This window comes from Asterias amurensis, chromosome 17 (assembly GCF_032118995.1).
Source record: "Asterias amurensis chromosome 17, ASM3211899v1".
Lineage (NCBI taxonomy): Eukaryota > Metazoa > Echinodermata > Asteroidea > Forcipulatida > Asteriidae > Asterias > Asterias amurensis.
In genome coordinates this window covers 11,010,139-11,034,463 of record NC_092664.1, presented here as the reverse complement: position 1 = coordinate 11,034,463, position 24,325 = coordinate 11,010,139, and the positions used below count along the sequence as shown (strand labels likewise).

The 24,325-nt window shown below is 37.2% G+C and overlaps 2 protein-coding genes across 4 annotated transcripts in view; one reads left to right on the top strand and one right to left on the bottom strand.

Annotated features, from left to right (window-relative positions):
• Positions 1 to 9,890, top strand: part of LOC139949784 (uncharacterized) — a 79,374-nt gene extending 69,484 nt beyond the window's left edge. For all 3 annotated transcript variants that reach the window (XM_071948327.1, XM_071948326.1, XM_071948325.1), the window contains exon 3: positions 3,427 to 9,890. In XM_071948327.1, the coding sequence (XP_071804428.1) occupies positions 3,427 to 3,832 (406 nt within the window). In that variant the 3' untranslated portion in view covers positions 3,833 to 9,890. The remainder of the gene's footprint in view (positions 1 to 3,426) is intronic.
• Positions 9,891 to 10,013: 123 nt separating this feature from the next.
• LOC139949543 (glutaminase kidney isoform, mitochondrial-like) overlaps positions 10,014 to 24,325 on the bottom strand; it is a 34,117-nt gene continuing 19,805 nt past the window's right edge. Inside the window, exon 13 of the mRNA XM_071947917.1 lies at positions 10,014 to 23,866. Coding sequence (XP_071804018.1) covers positions 23,773 to 23,866 — 94 coding nt within the window. The 3' untranslated portion in view covers positions 10,014 to 23,772. The remainder of the gene's footprint in view (positions 23,867 to 24,325) is intronic.

The window sequence follows — 24,325 nt, the reverse complement described above, 5'->3', positions numbered from 1 at the left end:
ATCAATAAGTAACTTGCAGCATGATAAAGATGCACTCTTTAAAGATAGTGGACACTATTGGTAATTGTCAAAGACCAGTCTTCTCACTCGGTGTATCTAAACATATGCATAAAATAACAAACCTGTGAAAATTTGAGCTCAATTGGTTGTCGGAAGTTGCAAGATACGAATGAAATAAAAAACACCCTTGTCACACGAAGTTGTGTTCTTTCAGATGCTTGATTTCGAGACCTCAAATTCTAAACTTGAGGTCTCGAAATCAAATTCGTGGAAAATTACTTCTTTCTCGAAAACTCTGCACTTCAGAGGGAGCCGTTTCTCACAATGTTTTATACTATCAACTTCCCCCCATTGCTTGTTACCAAGTGAGGTTTTATGCTGATAATTATTTTGAGTAATTACCAATAGTGTCCACTGCCATTAAGGGAGTGAAGTTGTTCTTGAGGCCTGGAATTTTGTCTTCAAGCGAGCAAGGCCATTTTCATTTTTCTAGGGGCACTTCACTGATAAAGTCTGCAAGTCTAAGGGACACTTTTTGAAGTGGCACAAAGTCTAAGACCAGGGGCAATGGAGGCTATGGCCTTTGTGCCCTCCAGGTAATTCCAGGCCTGCATATTTTTATTTATTTTTACTTTTTTGGAGGGTAGGGGGGTGGGTATTTTTCAATCTACAGTTTTCCATAATTGCTGGGTGTTCGTGGCAGGCTTTCCCCCCCCCCCCCATGTTTACTTGAAGTTATATTTTGTTTGTCTTGTCGGCTCTGCACGAACTGACCTTGCAGTCTCAAAAACAAACAGCTACAAAAATATCGCCCTATAGATTCATTTACATTTAGATTATTTTGTTTTCCGGAATTGAAAAGGATGAAAACAAAAGAATATTGGTACAATTTTGTTTGCTGGCACTGTACCATCTGGCGTTGTGAGTTGACGTGTGTTACTTTAACAATAGATCTAGGGGTTTATCTCAATTGCTCCAAGTCGTGTGGAGCCTACCTCCATCCTAGTATTTTTAACCCCTTTAGATTACATTTCTGTTTAGTCGTCACTACATTCCTATACAAGTTTTTTGGGGGTTTATTTTTTTAAACAACTTTTTCTTGTAAAAGTGTCTGAAAAGAGGTGATATAAAAATGTTTCTTGGTGTTTATGTTCTCAGTTCTAATGGATTCTTATGAGTAATGAAGAAGAAGTATAGTGGAAGAAGTACATTTTAATCTTCGCAATTCAAACTTTAAAGCTTCATTTTTGACAGAAATATTACTTACTATTGTATAGGACCCCCTACTCCCTTGTAAATATTCTACTGAAAATAAAAAGACAGAAAAAGTAGAAACAAAAGGAAATTTTGATTTTGTTTCTTGCATGTTGGGATACACCTAGTGAGAATACTGGTCGGTGACAATTTACCAAAGGTGTCCAGTGCCTTTAAAAATAAAAAAGACTTAAAGGCAATGGAAAAATATTGGTAATTACTCAAAATATTTTTAGCATAAAATCTTACTTGGTAACGAGGAAAGGGGGAGAGGTTGATACATGTAGTTAAACACATTGTGAGAAACGGCTCCCTCTGAAGTGGAGTACTTTCCGAGAAAAAAGTAATTTTCCACGAATTTGATTTCGAGACCTCAGATTTAGAATATGAGGTCTCGAAATCAAGCATCTGAAAGAACAAAACTTCGTGTGACAAGGGTGTTTTTTCTTTCTTTATAATCTTACAACTTTGATGACCGATTGAGCTCAAATTTTCACAGGTTTGTTATTTTATGCATGTTGAGATGCACCAAGTGAGAAGACTGGTCTTTGACAATTACCAATAGTGTCCTGTGTCTTTAACAAAAGAAAAATTCCAGAGGCATTTGTACTTCATAATATAAACAGAGGGCTGAACTAGTCGGTTTATAACTACTGTACTTTCATGTTGTTGGTTAAGACAATGGAGGTTCTAAACATCATTTCATTGTTTTAAAAACAAATCTCAAAACTATTTCATGTTTTCTTTTTTTTCAGCAGGAGGCTACTGCACTTTTATGTTTTTAGATGTCTGGAAATTGTGGACAAAACAGAAACATAAAAAAAGTACTTTTCTGGCTAACTTTTGGTTTGTTTCTCAAAAAGTACAATGATTATAAAAAGATATGTGTTTTATATTGACAGTAATAAGTGTTTATACCTTCTGTTTTGAAATAATATATACAAACTGTGTGCCAGCATTGTGTAAATATCTTTCTTTGTTCTATGTAGTTCTCAAAGGGGTCTCGTTGCCTTCGCATTGGGCGGCTTTCAGCAATTTTTGTTCTTCTATTTTAAATAGATATTCATAACAATATCGGTAAAAATATCAAGTCCAGGCCTTGGCGCGGGTTTAAACCACTAGTTGAAAACCTCTTCACCACACATTGATTCCCTTATTTGAAGTAATTATGGTTGGAAAGATATTTTGAAAGTAGAATTTAATGATTCACAGACATATACATGTACCCTGAAACTGTATGGTTGTGTAAAATTTTATGACAGAATGATATGTGGTAAAAATGATATTTATTACTCCATGGAAATGGCGCAAATTCTGCTGGTTGCTTTTTCAAGTGGCAAATTTAAGGTTTTGAAATCACTCTCCACAAAATGATAAAATACTTTACATGTTTAACTACCAGTAATGTATTTTGTGTTTTTATTTGAGATTATCACCAAAATTGAGATTATCACCAAAATAGGTAGACTGCTAACTATAGGGCCATATCTCGTTGGGCCCTCTAATGTTGGTCTTCTGCTTTCCAGTCAACATTTAGTGGTGGGGTGGGGGGGGGGAGGAGAGTTTATTGTCAGGGGGAAGTGGACAGGGAATGTTTATTGTAACATTAGGAATGGGCGGCCCAGGCATTTTGGCCTGGATTGTAGATAGCTCAGTTGGTAGAGTGCCAGCATGTTAATCTTGAGGTTGCAAATTCAAATCCTGTGGTCTAGTGTCAGCATAGAGTAAGGGTGTCAGTGAGTGTTCAACCCTAACTTCTTTAAAATTTACCCAGTTTGATTCTTTTCTGGTTAATAACTTGATATTTGAAATACAAATAGTCGCATCCCTGGCTGCCACTTAACAGGTTGTATCATAAACTGATTGAGTGTGATCCCTGGCTGCACATCAGTTACAGATTATCAGGCTCCGCACTGGCACTCCCGACAGTCAAACATAAAGCTAAATACCTCAGTTGGTTGAGTGCTGGTCATTGGTTCAAATACTGCTCAAGTAATTGTTGTTTTTGTTCAACCCTCGTAATCTGGAGACTGTTGGTTCAAATCCTGCTTAAATAAATTGTATTTTTCTTGTGATTAATGTTCCTCATTTATTCTGGAGGTTGTTGGTTCAAATCATGCTCTAGTAAATTTGCATTTATTCAACCCCAATTATTTATTTTTCCTGCTCCAGGTACATCCATTCCAAGGAGAAGCCCTTCAAGTGCCCAGAGTGCGGTAAGGGGTTCTGCCAAGCGCGCACCCTCGCTGTCCACAAGACCCTCCATCTTCAGGAGTCGCCCCACAAGTGCTCCACGTGCGGCCGTACCTTCAACCAGCGCAGCAACCTCAAGACGCACCTGCTCACGCACACGGACATCAAGCCATACAACTGCGACAGCTGCGGCAAGGTCTTCAGGAGGAACTGCGACCTGAGGAGACACAGTTTGACCCACGGGGAAGGGGGAGAGGGCATGGTGGTGTCTGGTGAGGAAGGGTCAGGCACGGAAGGGGAGCTGGAGGTCAGCATCGAAGAGAATGACGGCATTGTCAAGGTGAGGGAAGAGATGCAACAGGTTGTTGTGGAAACAGTACAGTAAGATTATATTGGGTGTTCGGGGGAGATGATTCTTGAGGTACTTCAGTTAATGTAGCAGTTTAGTACTACATGAAATTAACATGCACTCCAATTTATCTTGATATGGCTTCAAGGTGGACTGCATTACTAAGTCAAACTAAGTAATGCCGAAGCTGCAAGAAGGGCGGCGTTGGGCTAAATGTGCCAAGATGCCAAATCTGCCTAAAGATGAATTAAATAATTTTAAAAAATGAGATCAAAGTTCCTGTGATTCCTTTGAATGAAGTACTTATAAAGTAGAGCCCTTATACCATTGAGCCCTTTTCACACAAAGCCAATTCCCTGGGAATGAAAACCCCAGGGAATTCCTGGGGAAGTTGAACCCCTTTCTCCAACCACCCCATACTTGTGTCACACTTGATGCCAACATACTGGGGAAAATGATCAACCAGGGGCCTCTTGCATATTACCTGTGAGTTTATCAGAGTTTGTAAGTCAGAGTTTGTAAGTCTAGTGTGAATGGTCCCACGTTTTCCTCTGGGAAATCCCCAGGGATTTTATGTAGTATGAAAGGGGCCAAAGAATAGCACATTCCAATATGTTAAAGTGTAGAATGTTTGACATCTGCCAACAGTTTGGATACAACTAACACAGATTTTGTGCAAGACAAATGATTGTAAATAATAATCTGTTACTATGTGTACAGACCATTTAGTTTGTTAAAGGCAGTGGATACTATTGGTAATTACTCAAAATAATTATTAGCATAAAACCTTTCTTGGTGACGAGTATTGGGGAGAGATTGATAGTATAAAACATTGTGAGAAACGGCTCCCTCTGATGAAGTGCCATAGTTTTTGAGAAAGAAGTAATTTTCCACGAATTTGATTTCGAGACCTCAGATTTAGAATTTGAGGTCTTGAAATCAAACCATCTAAAATCACACAACTTCGTGTGACAAAGGTGTTTTTTCTTTCATTATTATCTCGCAACTTCGATGACCGATTGAGCTCCAATTTTCACAGGTTTGTTGTTTTATGCATGATGTTGAGGTACTCCAACTGTGAAGGCTAGTCTTTGACAATATTACCAATAGTGTCCACTGCCTTTAATGTTCTTGAAGATATTATACTGGAGTGGTATGGATAAAACTAATAAATATTTGTCTAGTTATTAAGACACTGCTCTAAAATTGCAAAGGTCGTGGGTTCGAATCACATGCGAGTAACATGCCTGTGATAGTTTTGGTTTGCGGTAACACCGTTTGTGTATCTACTTTACAGGTACACGTAGGTTATGTTCTTTTAAACAATTGTCTTGCTTTATATTCTACTACTGCGGAGTAGATTTTTATGAATTAAAGACACTGGACATTATTGGTAATTGTCAAAGACCAGTCTTCTCACAAACCTGTAAAAATTTGAGCTCAATTGGTCGTCGAAGTTGTGAGATAATAGTGAAAGAAAAAACACCCTTGTCACACGAAGTTGTGTGTGTGTTTAGATGGTTGATTTCGAGACCTCAAGTTCTAAACCTGTGGTCTCAAAATCAAATTCGTGGAAAATAACTTTTTTCTCAAAAAGTATGTCACTCCAGAGGGAGCCGTTTCTCACAACGTTTTCTACCATCAACCTCTCCCCATTACTCGTCACCAAGTAAGGTTTATGCTACTAATTATTTTGAGTAATTACCAATAGTGTCCACTGCCTTTAAGCCCAAATTTCCTCAGGTTTATTGTATAAGGTTGATGACACAAAACATAAACACTGTCTGTGACTACTGTCATGCCTACCAATCCTGACCAAACCCTTAAGCTCATTTCACTTATTATAAACATAGAGTAAGGACAGAAATGTACATTGGTCTTTGTTTTGTCATTTAGCTTGTAAATAGGGCATATTTATTTACAGTTAACTTGAGAGTCTGTGGAGGTTAACTTGAGGGTCTGTGGAGGGCGGGGCCACAACTGCACATGTAGAGTATAAAGAACATTTCTTCCTTGTTTTCTTTTTTTGAGGGAAGGGGGGATCAAGTTGAAAATAGTAGGGGACTGTTTTATTTTTTTGCGTTGGTAAATTTATAGGTACAGAGAGAAACCAACTCAATCTATTTATTATTTATATTCATTTTAGAATTATGTATTATTGGTTTAAACATACATTATGTAAAGTAAGTCAAAATATTTATTTAATGTTTTTGGTGTAGATGACTACAGCATACATGTATACAGTTTAATGAGATTGGATGAAGTTTGTACTACAGAGCGTCAGTACGGTATTTTTACTTTTTTTTCATGTTGTATGGAAATAAACTTGAATCGAATCGTAGCCAGTATTTAATCCAGTACAAAATACCTCTAAAAAGTGGATCCTTCCACAGCTCATAATGTAGTTTATGCGAGTGTGGATAGTCCATTTTGCACTAGTAGGAGTGTATTTTTAGACCATTCAGTGAACACTGGCAAATTAGCTAGTCTTGTTTCCAGGAGACAAGTCTAAGTATAAGCTAATGGGACAATGATCAGACACACTCAAGGTTCTTCCTCTTTCCGGTGAACATGACTTGTGTTAAGAGTCTATCCTTTCCACATATAATATGCAATCTGTGACTATTCTTTGTCAAACTAATGAGGGCGCTGTTTCAAATAATGGCACTGATGGCTGGTGTTCACCAGTAATGACATGTTTGGTACTAAATTAATAACAGAAATTACCCAAATTAAATAGAATTTTGTAAGCTTTCTTGATTCCCACCAGTGAGGCTATTTCACAGTCATGACAGAAGAAACAAAAGTCTGGAAAACATTACAAAATCCATTCTTCTTTCTTTCTACAAACAGTTGAAAAGCATGAATTGGTGTCCCTTTCATTATTATTGGCCATTAAATATTATGGCGGTTCGATTTTTCCTTGGTTTTTCTGAAGTGGAATTTCATAATTTATGTAAAAATTACCACATCATTTCTCCAGTACGTTTTTCCATTAATCACAACAAGCACAGTACGCTGTGTTGTTGTTTAAAAAAAAAAATAAGCAACTAAATGTAAACACTGCTCAGTTTAGGCGTGGGCTAAAAAAGAAAAAAGTATCGTAAGAAATAAAGTCTTGTAAGAAATAATAATAATTACGGTGAGAAGGTGAAGAATCTCGTAAGAGTGTAAAGATTGTATTTGTAAATTATTTTGTTTTGTAATGCGCATGAAATTGTTCCAATGGACTTACATTTATACAGTTATTGATATGCCAGTAACGGTGCTATATAATTTTGCTATGATGCATTATTTTAATTTTAATAATGCTACTGTGTAAATAACTTGGTATAATTCGAAAAATAATTTCTTGATCTGATTTTTTTTTAATGGACACTAAGTAAAATGTAATTTCTAGCATGTGTTAAACCTTTCACATTGTAGCTATGTATGCATAGTTAATACTGCTGGGTACCGTACAAGCAAATCCAACTTTTTGCACTAAATACAATTTATAAATTTCATCTTTGAGAAGGGGCAAGGCCATTTTTCACATCTAAAAACAATTTAAATACGTCACCTTTCAATATTTGACCATAAATGTTTGACTTTTTATCGCTATTTTTCTGAAGTACATTTTTTTTAAATGATGTGAAATTGACCACATTTTCATTTTTCTAGAGAGTGTTTGCATTGGGGAAAAAAAAGTGCTTAATTTGAAAACCTTTTAATGGGGCACACAGGCCAGATGGGACACACAGACCAAGACCTGGGCAACAAAGTCTATGGTTTCTGTGGCCTTCAGTATCTCCTCGCCTTCCACCTCTATGACCCTGGTTCGAATCCCGCCCAAGGGGCAATACCTTCAGCAGAGTGTACGGTGTGGGGTTTTCCCTGGAATAATTCTCTGGGTTTTTTTTCTCCTCCACATCTTATAAAATAAAGGTTCCTTCCCTTTCTTCTCCCCACTGGGCTCTTGGCTGGTATAGAGAATAAGTGAACTTTCCTGAGAGTCCTTTGCTTCACAACCGAAATAAACAATCAGAATAAATGAAATGAAATGAATTTAAATTACAAAATTAAAATTAAACGAACAGTTTTTTTTAATTGCCTTGTTGTTGCATGAACTTTAACATTTTCAGCTATTAAGCCCGAAATGTTGGTGCAGCTACACAAAAATAATTCTTACAGAATGCAAGTGTATTGAAGAAGGCTTTCATTTTAATCAATTTAGAAAATAAAAAATGTGTATACAAAATCAAAATAATGAATTTAACATTCCATACTTAATTATGACGATTTTCTTGTTGAATTTTAATGTCATTTACAAATGAATTTAGAACGATCTAAAAGTGGAGATCAATTTTATTAATAACCTTCGAAAAATTTTAGTCATGTTTTTTTAAATGAATATTATTAAAGACACTGGACACTATTGGTAATAAATTGTCAAAGACTAGTCTTCACAGTTGGTGTATCTCAACATATATGCATAAAATAACCAACCTGTGAAAATTTGAGCTCAATCAATCGTCGACGTTGCGAGGTAATAACGAAAGAAAAACACCCTTGTCATACGAACTTGTGTGCTTTCAGGTGCTTGATTTCGAGACCTCAAATTCTAAATCTGAGGTCTCGAAATCAACTTTGTGGAAAATTACTTCTTTCTCGAAAACTACATTACTTTAGAGGGAGCCGTTTCTCACAATTGTTTATACTATCAACCTCTCCCCATTACTCGTCACCAAGAAAGGTTTTATGCTTATAATTATTTTGAGTAATTACCAATAGTGTCCACTGCCTTTAAACTTGTTAATTACTGTAGAAGGTGGTTAAGCTAAGTATAGAAACTTCTCTTGAAATACTAAGAATTGTGCATGGTTTTTCACATGACTCGCAACGGTTTAAGCCCAAATGTTCACAGGTTTGTTATGTCCTCTATATTTGATCACAAGCAAGGTGAACGCTGTCTGCGACTATTTTGTCAGCTCTATCACTCCTGTAGTATACCTTTAAAGGGTAAGCTCGCTAAAGCCCCTTTCACAAGAGAGCAGTTTAGAAAGGGTCCCTTGCTAAATTGTTGCATGGTTGTTAAATGTTACAAAATGTACCTTGTGTGAAAAGACAACAATTGCTTCTACTGTCCATCAAAGTACATTTGCAAAATCATTGCTACATTTTACAACCATGGTAAAATTAAGCAAGGGACCCCAGTTAAATGGCTGTCAGTTAAATGGCTGTCAGTTAAATGGCTGTCAGTTAAATGGCTGTCGTGTGATAAACATGGATGCGCCCACACGGCTTCAAAACCTTTGTGTGTGTATAACGGAGTGTTAGCGCTCTGCTCTATGTTCTGTATGTATTTCTTAGCCGAGCACATTCCTGAGATCGTTGGATTTACTCCATGTGTCTGCTTCCCCCGATAGTACTCCCAAATGTCAAACAGTGAACAGGTTTCAAACTTACTAACAATAGCTGTGTACCGTAAGTAATTGTATTGACATAAATATTGTCAAATTTAGGTCCCTTGCGAAACATACCCAATACAGTTCTCAATTTAACCAAAACAGTTTGGTTGTGATGCATTCTTTGTATCATTAGACAATTTCTGAAGCACAAAATGTTGTGGTATATTTTAAAGCGTTGATGTTTATGTTTTTATTTTATTATCTTCTTCATTTTAACAGTCACTTGGATTTTTAGGTTCGTTGCTAGATTTTTGAAATGTGGATTTAAGTAGCAAGTTGTAAAGTTTACTTGAGGTTATTTTATCGACACACTGTATAAGTAATTTTATGTGCAATTAGTTTGAACTCAAACATGGTTTCCGTTATGGTGCCCATCGTTTTAAAAAGGAACAAAAGCTTAGGAAGGTTGTTCATTTTATTTTATCTATTACCTTGTCCTTTTTCTTATTCATGATTTTTACCTGATTCTTAGTTGAATTTCGATTAAGAAATGTAACGAAATTATGTTGTTAATTATATGTTATAAATCATTGCCAATTTAAAATGATGAATTTATAAAAACGTGCTAATTTTTAATACAAGAAATTACAAAAATAATGAAATTCCTACAAAAATTAATATGTTATGAAAACAATGAAATGCAATAAAAAATGTTACACTAAAAGACAAATCAAATGTTTGGTTTTATTATGGTTTGAAATGTCAATTGTTAACTATTTTACCTAACCGGGCAGGTGGGGCTCGTCAGCCATGGGAGGCAGTTCACCTAGGAGAAGGAAAACTCTGATTTCAAACCCTGGCAGGTGGGGCTAGTGAGCTCTGGACAGCAACCCACCAAGGAGAAGGTCACTCTGATCTAAAACTTTAAGTCTTCGGGCAGCAACGAAGATGGGTGACGTTTAGTAGCATATTTTCAGTCTGTGCTTTTTTCACCATCTGCTACTGTGGTGCTACTCTTCCGACAACACGGCAGTCCATAAAATACTGAGGTTCTGGCTTGCTCACTGCGACAGCTAGGCAGAGTGCGGCTGTGATGGATCTCCATACCGTTGATTCAACGCTCCGTCTGGTTGCTCTTGGGAGTGGTTGCGCAGCCGCTTTCTTTTCACCCACACGCCAATCGCCTATTCTACTCTTCGTATGAGTTGCGTCAAAGTCCTACGGAGACATGCTCTTTTCAGTGGGTACAGGGTTGATCGCCTGGAAGTGTCTACGGCGATGTGCACATACGGCGTTCATGGTCTGGTTACTGTCGCTGAACGCTGTCTTGAGATGACAACGGTCCTCGGCTGCTCTCCATGATGTCAGGGCTCGGCTTTTTAGGATGGCTGGAGCCCGCCCCAGCTGGGGAGCCCCTAGAATAGATGGGGTAAACATTGGTCATCTCACCTGCCAGTGTCTGGCTAGCCGCAGCCAGAGCCGATCCTTTTTTGCGGTAAGAAATCAACAGCATATAAAAAAGGACTGAAACTCAAATCTTTGTACATACGAACGATGAACAAAACAGAAAAATCTGTTCACCCAGAGAGAGCCTCTGCCCTTATCGCTATGGAGCTGCAGAGGCTGCAGATAGACGTTTGTGCACTTAGCGAGGTGCTGAAACCTTGCACAGGCAACATTATCGAGTAATCACACACATTCTACTGGAGTGGTGGCAAACACTGCACAGCAGGTGTTGGTTTTGCCATCTCAAACGACCTCAAGCTGCAGTGCCAACCGACAGCGTTAAATGATAGACTCATGACTATGACAGCTCATATTCAACCTGGCAAAAGTGTGACTTTTATCAGTGTCTTTGCACCAACAATGCAGAGACCGGACGATGAAAAGGAAGCCTTTTATGAAGAACTTAGTCAGATCATCTACAAGAGATAAGGATAAATGATAGTGATGGGAGACTTCAATGCATGTGTCAGAAAAGAACATGAGGTCTGGCCTGGCGTACTTGACAGACATCAAAGCCAGATGGATGGAACATTTTTCTACACTTCTAAACCAACCTGCAATAGCCAACATTCAGGTCCTGGATGATTTTGAACAGAAACCAGTCAATCACGACCTTGGAATGGAACCAATATTGGCTCAATCAAGAGGACGAAGTGTAACAGAAGCCCTGGACCAGATGGCATACCACCTGAAACACTAAAAAATTGAGGAGGTGTCATGATTAAGCACTTACACAAAATCTTCAGTGACATGTGGTTGCATGAGAACATCCCTGCTGACCTCAAGACTGCAAACATGTCGATCCTCTACAAGAAAGGAGCGAAGTCTTTGTGTGGCAACTACAGAGGTATTTCTCTGCATCTTGCTTCAACGTCTTCAAAAGGTCCTGGAACCCATGTACCCACAGTTTCAGTCAGGATAAAGAGCTGACATGAGCATCATCGATGGGATTTTCACTCTACGTCAACTGATGGAGAAAAGCAGAGAGCAGAGGCGACACATACAAATCGCCTTTGTAGATTTTGCCAAAGCATTTGACAGTGCAAACAGGCAGCTGCTGTACCAGATACTCTCCAAAGCTGGATGCCCACAAAAGTTCGTCAAGATGATTCCAGCTTTTCACACTGATGTGCTTGCCACCTTCGCCAAATTTTCCGGATCAGATGGAATGATTTTATCCCAAATGATGACATCTTGACGATGGCAAAGGTCGATGACATCGAGATAGCTTGGATGTGGTGCCAGCTGCGATGGATCAGACACATCCACAGAATGACCAATGAGAGACCAGTTAAAGCCCCATTATACAGTGAGCTTGAGGAGGGCACCAGGTGTGCAGGTTGTCCCTTTCTGCGTTACAAGGATGCTTTCACAAGGACAATTAAGAGGACGTCCTCCCTTACCACCTGGTCTAGCCTGGCATCAGACAGGACCACCTGGAGAGTATACACCAGGAAGGCCTGCACCAATTATGACGTCTCGAATGGAGACTGAAGGACCTTGAAAGAGCTCGCAACTACATGTACCTCAAGATATGGCGATGAATGCCCATGCCGGGCTATGGCCCCTTTTACTACTAAATTTTACCTAACCCAACATGGCGTGTCTTGGCGGAGAGGTCAAATGCACTGGACCCAAGCTTGTGTGTTGTCAGCAGCAGAGTGTGGGTTTGCACTTGTGCCCTTGAGCAAGGCACTTAACCATAATTGCTTAAAAAAATATGGAAGCTCCTGGTGGATGAAACCCATGCCTTCATCCATATGGACTGTGAAGGCTTAAGCCTGTTTCAGCCCCAGGGGTAAGTGGCAACATGCCCCTGGTGGCAGTGCATCTAAGGCGATGGCCGCTGATGAATATTCAACCTAATTTTAAGAAAAATGCAAGGTTACCCCTTGTGATTTATGATTATATTTGTTTCTTTAATCTTATCATGATTGATTCAAACTTTGGCCATTATGATTTGTTACATTTTGGCACTAAAATGTTTTGCAAAATTTTGAAAAATGCAAGGCTTACCCCTTGTGATTTATATTGAATTTGGGCAAATAACTTTAAAAATAGTTTTCTGCCAAATTCTGAAGAAAATGCAAGGCTTACCCCTTGTGATTTTTTATTCAATCAATAACGACTGTTCGAGGCAAGTCAAAATGGGACTTAGGATTGGAGTAAATTTGACAAATTCCATAACTCTGTAATAAAAATGGATACAGACAAAGATAGAACGTTTATTTGCTCATCGCATAAAGACACTCGCATGGTATAGCTGCATAATTTTAATAACTTTTCCTCTGACTGACATCAAAATACAGCATAAAATAATAAACACACTAATTTTATGACAACAAACATTGTTATACAACACATAAAAATAAAATAAAATTTAATTTTAAACTTAGTTTTAACACATTAGTAAAACTATTGTACAGGGTATAAAAATAAACTTACATGCACTATTTCAATTTAATGAATGAAAAGCTCAAAATTAAAATGTTAAATAAATGACATATTACATGTAGGTATCAATAATACTAACAGTATATAGCGCATTATATCGATGCGTTACAAGTAGGTTTTATTGTGAAGACTTATCTGCAGTTTATTACAGAAACAGAAAGCTAAGTGTGAAAAAAAAACCAACCTTCTTCCACGCAAGGAATAGTCTTGTGAACTTATCAATTTTGCTCTTAAATGCAACAAATTTGCTCTGAAACAAGCCTTGTGAACTTATCAAGCTTTGCTCTAAAAAGCAACAAATTTGCTCTGAAATAAGCACAAGGCTATAGCCTTGTGAACTTATCAAATTTTGCTCTGAAATGCAACAAATTTGCTCTGAAATAAGCATTGTGAACTTATCAAATTTTGCTCGAAAAAGCAACAAATTTGCTCTGAAATAAGCACAAGGCTTATAGCCTTGTGAACTAGCCTTGTGAGTTTACACAATTTTGCTCTGAAACGCAACAAATTTGCTCTGAAATAAGCATTGTGAACTTATCAAGATTTGCCCTAAAATGCAACAAATTTGCTCTGAAATAAGCACAAGGCTATAGCCTTGTGAACTTAGCAATTTTGCTAGAAAAAGCAACAAATTTGCTCTGACATAAGCACAAGACTGTAGTAGCCTTGTGAATCTATACAATATTTGCTCAAAAATGCAACAAATTTGCCCTGAAATAAGCACAAGGCCTTGTGAACTCATCAAATTTTGCTAAGAAATGCAACAAATTTGCTCTGAAATAAGCACAAGGCTATAGCCTTGTGAACTTATCAAATTTTGCTCTGAAATGCAACAAATTTGCCCTGAAATAAGCACAAGGCCTTGTGAACTCATCAAATTTTGCTCTGAAATGCAACAAATTTGCTCTGAAATAAGCACAAGGCTATAGCCTTGTGAACTCATCAAATTTTGCTCTGAAATGCAACCAATTTGCTCTGAAATAAGCACAAGGCTATAGCCCTGTGAACTTATCAATTTTGCTCGAAAAATCAACAAATTTGCTCTGAAATAAGCACAAGGCCTTGTGAACTTATCAAATTTTGCTCTGAAATGCAACAAATTTGCTCTGAAATAAGCATTGTGAAATTATTAAATTTTGCTCGAAAAAGCAACAAATTTGCTCTGAAATAAGCACAAGGCTATAGCCTTGTGAACTAGCCTTGTGAGTTTATACAATTTTGCTCTAAAACGAAACAAATTTGCTCTGAAATAAGCATTGTGAACTTATCAAGATTTGCCCTAAAATGCAACAAATTTGCTCTGAAATAAGCACAAGGCCATAGCCTTGTGAACTTAGCAATTTTGCTAGAAAAAGCAACAAATTTGCTCTGAAATAAGCACAAGGCTGTAGTAGCCTTGTGAATCTATACAATATTTGCTCAAAAATGCAACAAATTTGCCCTGAAATAAGCACAAGGCCTTGTGAACTCATCAAATTTTGCTAAGAAATGCAACAAATTTTGCTCTGAAAAAGCAACAAATTTGCTCTGAAATAAGCACAAGGCTATAGCCTTGTGAACTTATCAAATTTTGCTCTGAAACTATCAAATTTGCCCTAAAATGCAACAAATTTGCTCTGAAATAAGCACAAGGCTATAGCCTTGTGAACTTATCAAATTTTGCTCTGAAATGCAACAAATTTGCCCTGAAATAAGCACAAGGCCTTGTGAACTCATCAAATTTTGCTCTGAAATGCAACAAATTTGCTCTGAAATAAGCACAAGGCTATAGCCTTGTGAACTTATCAAATTTTGCTCTGAAATGCAACAAATTTGCTCTGAAATAAGCACAAGGCCTTGTGAACTTATCAATTTTGCTCGAAAAATCAACAAATTTGCTCTGAAATAAGCACAAGGCTATATAGCCTTGTGAACTTATCAAATTTTGCTCTGAAATGCAACAAATTTGCCCTGAAATAAGCACAAGGCCTTGTGAACTCATCAAATTTTGCTCTGAAATGCAACACATTTGCTCTGAAATAAGCACAAGGCTATAGCCTTGTGAACTTATCAAATTTTGCTCTGAAATGCAACAAATTTGCTCTGAAATAAGCACAAGGCTGTAGCCTTGTGAACTTATCAAATATTGCTCAAAAAAGCAACAAATTTGCTATGAAATAAGCACAAGGCTAAAGCCATGTGAACTTATACAATTTTGCTCTAAAATGCATGAAATTTGCTCTGAAATAAGCACAAGGCTATAGCCTTGTGAACTTATCAAATTTTGCTCTGAAATTCAACAAATTTGCTCTGAAATAAGCACAAGGCTATAGCCTTGTGAACTTATCAAATTTTGCTCTGAAATTATCAAATTTGCCTGAAAAAGCAACAAATTTGCTCTGAAATAAGCACAAGGCCTTGTGAAGTTATCAAATTTTTCTATGAGATAAGCACAAGGCCTCGAAAAAGCAACAAATTTGCTCTGAAATAAGCACAAGGCTAGCCTTGTGAACTTAGCAAATTTTGCTTGAAAAAGCAACAAACTTGCTCTGAAATAAGCACAAGGCTATAGCCTTGTAAACTTATCAAATTTTGCTCTGAAATGCAACAAATTTGCTCTGAAATAAGCACAAGGCTATAGCCTTGTGAACTTAGCAATTTTGCTAGAAAAAGCAACAAATTTGCTCTGACATAAGCACAAGACTGTAGTAGCCTTGTGAATCTATACAATATTTGCTCAAAAATGCAACAAATTTGCCCTGAAATAAGCACAAGGCCTTGTGAACTCATCAAATTTTGCTAAGAAATGCAACAAATTTGCTCTGAAATAAGCACAAGGCTATAGCCTTGTGAACTTATCAAATTTTGCTCTGAAATGCAACAAATTTGCCCTGAAATAAGCACAAGGCCTTGTGAACTCATCAAATTTTGCTCTGAAATGCAACAAATTTGCTCTGAAATAAGCACAAGGCTATAGCCTTGTGAACTCATCAAATTTTGCTCTGAAATGCAACCAATTTGCTCTGAAATAAGCACAAGGCTATAGCCCTGTGAACTTATCAATTTTGCTCGAAAAATCAACAAATTTGCTCTGAAATAAGCACAAGGCCTTGTGAACTTATCAAATTTTGCTCTGAAATGCAACAAATTTGCTCTGAAATAAGCATTGTGAAATTATTAAATATTGCTCGAAAAAGCAACAAATTTGCTCTGAAATAAGCACAAGGCTATAGCCTTGTGAACTAGCCTTGTGAGTTTATACAATTTTGCTCTAAAACACAACAAATTTGCTCTGAAATAAGCATTGTGAACTTATCAAGATTTGCCCTAAAATGCAACAAATTTGCTCTGAAATAAGCACAAGGCTATAGCCTTGTGAACTTAGCAATTTTGCTAGAAAAAGCAACAAATTTGCTCTGAAATAAGCACAAGGCTGTAGTAGCCTTGTGAATCTATACAATATTTGCTCAAAAATGCAACAAATTTGCCCTGAAATAAGCACAAGGCCTTGTGAACTCATCAAATTTTGCTCTGAAATGCAACAAATTTGCTCTGAAATAAGCACAAGGCTGTAGCCTTGTGAACTTATCAAATTTTGCTCTGAAATGAGCACAAGGCCTTGTGAACTCATCAAATTTTGCTCCGAAAATCAACAAATTTGCTCTGAAATAAGTACAAGGCTATAGCCTTGTGAACTTATCAAATTTTGCTCTGAAAAAGCAACAAATTTGCTCTGAAATAAGCACAAGGCTATAGCCTTGTGAACTTATCAAATTTTGCTCTGAAACTATCAAATTTGCCCTAAAAAGCAACAAATTTGCTCTGAAATAAGCACAAGGCCTTGTGAACTCATCAAATTTTGCTCTGAAATGCAACAAATTTGCTCTGAAATAAGCACAAGGCTATAGCCTTGTGAACTTATCAAATTTTGCTCTGAAATGCAACAAATTTGCTCTGAAATAAGCACAAGGCCTTGTGAACTTATCAATTTTGCTCGAAAAATCAACAAATTTGCTCTGAAATAAGCACAAGGCTATAAGCCTTGTGAACTTATCAAATTTTGCTCTGAAATGCAACAAATTTGCCCTGAAATAAGCACAAGGCCTTGTGAACTCATCAAATTTTGCTCTGAAATGCAACACATTTGCTCTGAAATAAGCACAAGGCTATAGCCTTGTGAACTTATCAAATTTTGCTCTGAAATGCAACAAATTTGCTCTGAAATAAGCACAAGGCCTTGTGAACTTATCAATTTTGCTCGAAAAATCAACAAATTTGCTCTGAAATAAGCACAAGGCTATATAGCCTTGTGAACTTATCAAATATTGCTCAACAAAGCAACAAATTTGCTATGAAATAAGCACAAGGCTAAAGCCATGTGAACTTATACAATTTTGCTCTAAAATGCATGAAATTTGCTCTGAAATAAGCACAAGGCTATAGCCTTGTGAACTTATCAAATTTTGCTCTGAAATTCAACAAATTTGCTCTGAAATAAGCACAAGGCTATAGCCTTGTGAACTTATCAAATTTTGCTCTGAAATTATCAAATTTGCCTGAAAAAGCAACAAATTTGCTCTGAAATAAGCACAAGGCCTTGTGAAGTTATCAAATTTTTCTATGAGATAAGCACAAGGCCTCGAAAAAGCAACAAATTTGCTCTGAAATAAGCACAAGGCTAGCCTTGTGAACTTAGCAAATTTTGCTTGAAAAAGCAACAAACTTGCTCTGAAATAAGCACAAGGCTATAGCCTTGTAAACTTATCAAATTTTGCTCTGAAATGCAACAAATTTGCTCTGAAATAAGCACAAGGCTATAGCCTTGTGAACTTATACAATTTTGCTCTAAAATGCAATTTTGCTATGAAATAAGCACAAGGCTGTAGCCTTGTGAACTTACCAAATTTTGCTCTGAAATTATCAAATCTGCCCGAAAATGCAACAAATTTGCTCTGAAATAAGCACAAGGCCTTGTGAACTCATCAAATTTTGCTCTGAAATGCAACAAATTTGCTCTGAAATAAGCACAAGGCTGTAGCCTTGTGAACTTAGCAAATTTTGCTCGAAAAAGCAACAAACTTGCTCTGAAATAAGCACAAGGCTATAGCCTTGTAAACTTATCAAATTTTGCTCTGAAATGCAACAAATTTGCTCTGAAATAAGCACAAGGCTATAGCCTTGTGAACTTATACAATTTTGCTCTAAAATGCAATTTTGCTATGAAATAAGCACAAGGCTGTAGCATAGTGAACTTACCAAATTTTGCTCTGAAATTATCAAATCTGCCCTAAAATGCAACAAATTTGCTCTGAAATAAGCACAAGGCTATGGCCTTGTGAACTTATCAAATTTTGCTCTGAAATGCAACAAATTTGCTCTGAAATAAGCACAAGGCTGTAGCCTTGTGAACTTATCAAATTTTGCTCTGAAATGAGCACAAGGCCTTGTGAACTCATCAAATTTTGCTCCGAAAATCAACAAATTTGCTCTGAAATAAGTACAAGGCTATAGCCTTGTGAACTTATCAAATTTTGCTCAAAAAAGCAACAAATTTGCTCTGAAATAAGCACAAGGCCTTGTGAACTTATCAATTTTGCTCGAAAAATCAACAAATTTGCTCTGAAATAAGCACAAGGCTATAGCCTTGTGAACTTATCAAATATTGCTCAAAAAAGCAACAAATTTGCTATGAAATAAGCACAAGGCTAAAGCCATGTGAACTTATACAATTTTGCTCTAAAATGCATGAAATTTGCTCTGAAATAAGCACAAGGCTATAGCCTTGTGAACTTATCAAATTTTGCTCTGAAATTATCAAATTTGCCTGAAAAAGCAACAAATTTGCTCTGAAATAAGCACAAGGCTATAGCCTTGTAAACTTATCAAATTTTGCTCTGAAATGCAACAAATTTGCTCTGAAATAAGCACAAGGCTATAGCCTTGTGAACTTATACAATTTTGCTCTAAAATGCAATTTTGCTATGAAATAAGCACAAGGCTGTAGCATAGTGAACTTACCAAATTTTGCTCTGAAATTATCAAATCTGCCCTAAAATGCAACAAATTTGCTCTGAAATAAGCACAAGGCTATGGCCTTGTGAACTTATCAAATTTTGCTCTGAAATGCAACAAATTTGCTCTGAAATAAGCACAAGATAGCCTTGTGAACTTATCAAATTTTGCTCTGAAATGCAACAAATTTGCTCTGAAATAAGCACAAGGCTGTAGCCTTGTGAACTTATCAAATTTTGCTCTGAAATGCAACAAATTTGCCCTGAAATAAGCACAAGGCCTTGTGAACTCATCAAATTTTGCTCCGAAAATCAACAAATTTGCTCTGAAATAAGCACAAGGCTATAGCCTTGTGAACTTATCACATTTGGCTCAAAAAAGCAACAAATTTGCTATGAAATAAGCACAAGGCTAAAGCCATGTGAACTTATACAATTTTGCTCTAAAATGCATGAAATTTGCTCTGAAATAAGCACAAGGCTATAGCCTTGTGAACTTATCAAAGTTTGCTCTGAAATTCAACAAATTTGCTTGAAAAAGCAACAAATTTGCTCTGAAATAAGCACAAGGCCTTGTGAAGTTATCAAATTTTCCTATGAAATAAGCACAAGGCCTCGAAAAAGCAACAAACTTGCTCTGAAATAAGCACAAGGCTAGCCTTGTGAACTTAGCAAATTTTGCTCGAAAAAGCAACAAACTTGCTCTGAAATAAGCACAAGGCTATAGCCTTGTAAACTTATCAAATTTTGCTCTGAAATGCAACAAGTTTGCTCTGAAATAAGCACAAGGCTATAGCCTTGTGAACTTATACAATTTTGCTCTAAAATGCAATTTTGCTATGAAATAAGCACAAGGCTGTAGCATAGTGAACTTACCAAATTTTGCTCTGAAATTATCAAATCTGCCCTAAAATGCAACAAATTTGCTCTGAAATAAGCACAAGGCTATGGCCTTGTGAACTTATCAAATTTTGCTCTGAAATGCAACAAATTTGCTCTGAAATAAGCACAAGGCTATAGCCTTGTGAACTTATCAAATTTTGCTCTGAAATGCAACAAATTTGCTCTGAAATAAGCACAAGGCTGTAGCCTTGTGAACTTATCAAATTTTGCTCTGAAATGCAACAAATTTGCCCTGAAATAAGCACAAGGCCTTGTGAACTCATCAAATTTTGCTCCGAAAATCAACAAATTTGCTCTGAAATAAGCACAAGGCTATAGCCTTGTGAACTTATCAAATTTTGCTCAAAAAAGCAACAAATTTGCTCTGAAATAAGCACAAGGCTATAGCCCTGTGAACTTATCAATTTTGCTCGAAAAATCAACAAATTTGCTCTGAAATAAGCACAAGGCTATAGCCTTGTGAACTTATCAAATTTTGCTCAAAAAAGCAACAAATTTGCTATGAAATAAGCACAAGGCTAAAGCCATGTGAACTTATACAATTTTGCTCTAAAATGCATGAAATTTGCTCTGAAATAAGCACAAGGCTATAGCCTTGTGAACTTATCAAAGTTTGCTCTGAAATTCAACAAATTTGCTTGAAAAAGCAACAAATTTGCTCTGAAATAAGCACAAGGCCTTGTGAAGTTATCAAATTTTCCTATGAAATAAGCACAAGGCCTCGAAAAAGCAACAAACTTGCTCTGAAATAAGCACAAGGCTAGCCTTGTGAACTTAGCAAATTTTGCTCGAAAAAGCAACAAACTTGCTCTGAAATAAGCACAAGGCTATAGCCTTGTAAACTTATCAAATTTTGCTCTGAAATGCAACAAGTTTGCTCTGAAATAAGCACAAGGCTATAGCCTTGTGAACTTATACAATTTTGCTCTAAAATGCAATTTTGCTATGAAATAAGCACAAGGCTGTAGCCTTGTGAACTTACCAAATTTTGTTCTGAAATTATCAAATCTGCCCTAAAATGCAACAAATTTGCTCTGAAATAAGCACAAGGCTATGGCCTTGTAAACTTATCAAATTTTGCTCAAAAAAGCAACAAATTTGCTCTGAAATAAGCACAAGGCTAAAGCCATGTGAACTTACACAATTTTGCTCTAAAATGCATGAAATTTGCTCTGAAATAAGCACAAGGCTATATATAGCCTTGTGAACTTATCAAATTTTGCTCTGAAATGCAACAAATTTGCTCTGAAATAAGCACAAGGCTATAGCCTTGTGAACTTACCAAATTTTGCTCTGAAATTATCAAATTTGCCCTAAAATACAACAAATTTTGCTCTGAAATAAGCACAAGGCTATAGCCCTATGAACTTATCAAACTTTGCTCTCAAATGCAACAAATTTGCTCTGAAATAAGCACAAGGCTATAGCCTTGTGAACTTATCAAATTTTGCTCTGAAATGCAACAAATTTGCTCTGAAACAAGCACAAGACTGTATCCGAGTTGGCGGCTTAGACTACGGCTACAACTGTTGCTAAGGGTGTTGCTAAGGAAGTTTCATGCTTCAATGCATGATGACACTGCGATCCAGCAAAAGCCATAACTGTAGCCATTCAGGCACTACTAATATAAGGCCCTTACCAAAGTGGCAGCTAGGACTACCGCTACAGCTACAACTGTTGCTAAGGAAGTCTTATGCTTCAATGCATGATGACACTGCGATCCAGGCAAAGTCATAACTGTAGCCAAAAGCTGTAGCCACCAATTTCGACATGGCCTATGAAAGGCAAATCATTCCCTGAAGTCAAATGAATACAAAGGCAAAGTGTGAACACCTTCTGAGCAGAAATATTGCAACAAAACCATGAAAATCAATACATAATGATCTGATTGGATCTACAATCCAGGCCAAAATGCTTCAATAGTAATAAATAATGGTTTTAAAAAGTATATTCCAGTTTTAAAACCAGAAAAATAAAAATAAAACAGCTGCACAAAAAAACGAAAGCACAAGTTGGACAGCTCATTAAAAGAAGTAGACTTTCAGCTTTAATGAGAGGGCGGTGTCTGTTTCTGAATGCTGCGCTTGGAACCTCGCAAAAGGTAGATGAATTTGACATTGTTGTGAAAAAACTGCGACAGTAATTTTGTGCTGTTTCGTACTGTTTTCTTTTTGCATGTAGACACTGTATTCAGCTAATACTTTCACACAGTACTTTCATTGTATCTTGCTGTATAACTTTGCCTATAAAAGAACATTATGTTGCTATAATAAACCTACCCATTTTCACTAGTACAAATGTAGTAGTCTTTTTTTAACTCTCCCATACTTATAACGCTACACATACCCTGTTACATCTACACTGTGTTAAAAATGAACAAAAATTCCTTGCTCTTTGGTTGTCGAAGCTACACACTAAATGTTTTCTTTTAAATCTCCAAAGTAAATTTTCTTTAAAAGCCATCACCTCTACTCTACCTCATTTCAGTTATAACTGCATGATCTTCCAGGGAACAAACAACATTTGTTTCAACAATAATTATGTGGATAAAAATCGGATATAATATTCTTACCTTTGTTTATAGAATTCAGCTCTAGAGGGGGCTATAACATCAATTCAACAAAGAGCAAGTTCGGAATGTGCACCATGGCAGCCTCGCTATGGGCAGTGCGCCGTATCGATACCTCTCGTCACTAACCCCTGGTAGGGATGTACTGGGAAACAACGCTGATTGGCTCAGGAAATTGGTTATGCATTATGTCAAGTGCGTGCACGCGTAGTTGTTTGTTGATCACACCCGCGTTTTTTATGACACGAACACAGTTATAAAAAACAAAAACAAAAACATTCTTTAAGACTAAAGACATAAGTGAGCGTGTAGAAAGAATTGAATAATGAATATGTACGCTCATTAATAGCTCATTTAAATGTGCTACATGTAGCACATAGCACATTTAAGTTTGCCAATTCCAGGGGTTATAATCGAGCAAGGCATGCTGGGAAAAAAATGGCGCGGTGAGATCGATCACCCCTGGGAACGAGGTTGGCACCATGGTTAACTATTGACCAAATTGACTCGGACCCAGGCTGGACGACCATTGGTTGACTACGGTAGTCGACCATTTGGAACCAGCCTCATGACCGTGGTTTCTTCACTGGTGCCAATAGCCTGTTCCATGCTAACGTGTGTAAAGCGCAGGGGGGAACCAATGACACTATAGCAAAAATGCCAAAGGCAATGGAGTGTTGAATAGCATGGTACCGATGGTCGACTAGGCTTCCAAACGAGTCATTTGAGCGAGTGCGTCAGTGTGCGCACTCGGACTTGCTCCTGGTTTGTTTATTATTTGAAACATAAAATACACTTTCCGCCTACAAGACTTAGCTCAGCAGAAAATTTTTCAGCAATTTTGTCTGCTCAAAGACAGTGGACACTATTGGTAATTGTCAAAGACCAGTCTTCTCACTTGGTGTATCTCAACATATGCATAAAATAACAATGCTCTCCCCATTACTTGTTACCAAGTGAGGTTTTATGCTGATAATTATTTTGGGTAATTACCAATAGTGTCCTAGAAAATAGCCCCAGGTATCAAACTTCCCAATTTTGATTCTCAAATTAGGAACTTAAAAGTCCATCCCCACCCCCTCCCACCACACTATTGCATCACCCACGAGGATAATTTATGTCCATTAAGTCACCTGTTCAAACCTCTTCCATTGGTCAGGGCGATCAGACATCTTTGTACATATCTGCGTCTCGTAGTATCTCGGCGACTTCAGTGTGACCAAATTTCTCGGCATCGTCAAGAGGGGTGCGCTCCCATCTGTGGGGGGAGGGGGGGGGGAATCAGAAGACATTCTTGAACAAGGTTACAAAGATATGATGTTCGCTTTTTTCATGAGATATCGCCTGAAGGCAGAGTCACACTGCAGCGATAACGATAATGATCACCACGCAGAGAGAATTCATTCTATTGGTTGAATTGCTCCACGCAGAATACGCACACGCTCATTCAACCAATGGAATGCGTTATCCTTGCATCATTATCATTATCGTTTTCGTTATCGCTGCAGTGGGACCGGGCCTAACATCACAAGGCTCCAAACGGCCTCTTCAAGGTAAGGGCTACACTTCAAAGGCGAAGGACACTATTGGTAACTACTCAAAATAATTGTTAGCATAAAAACTTACTTGGTAACGAGCAATAGGGAACTGTTTATGGTATAAAACATTGTGAGAAACGGCTCCCTCTGAAGTAAGGTAGTTTTCGAAAAAGAAGTAA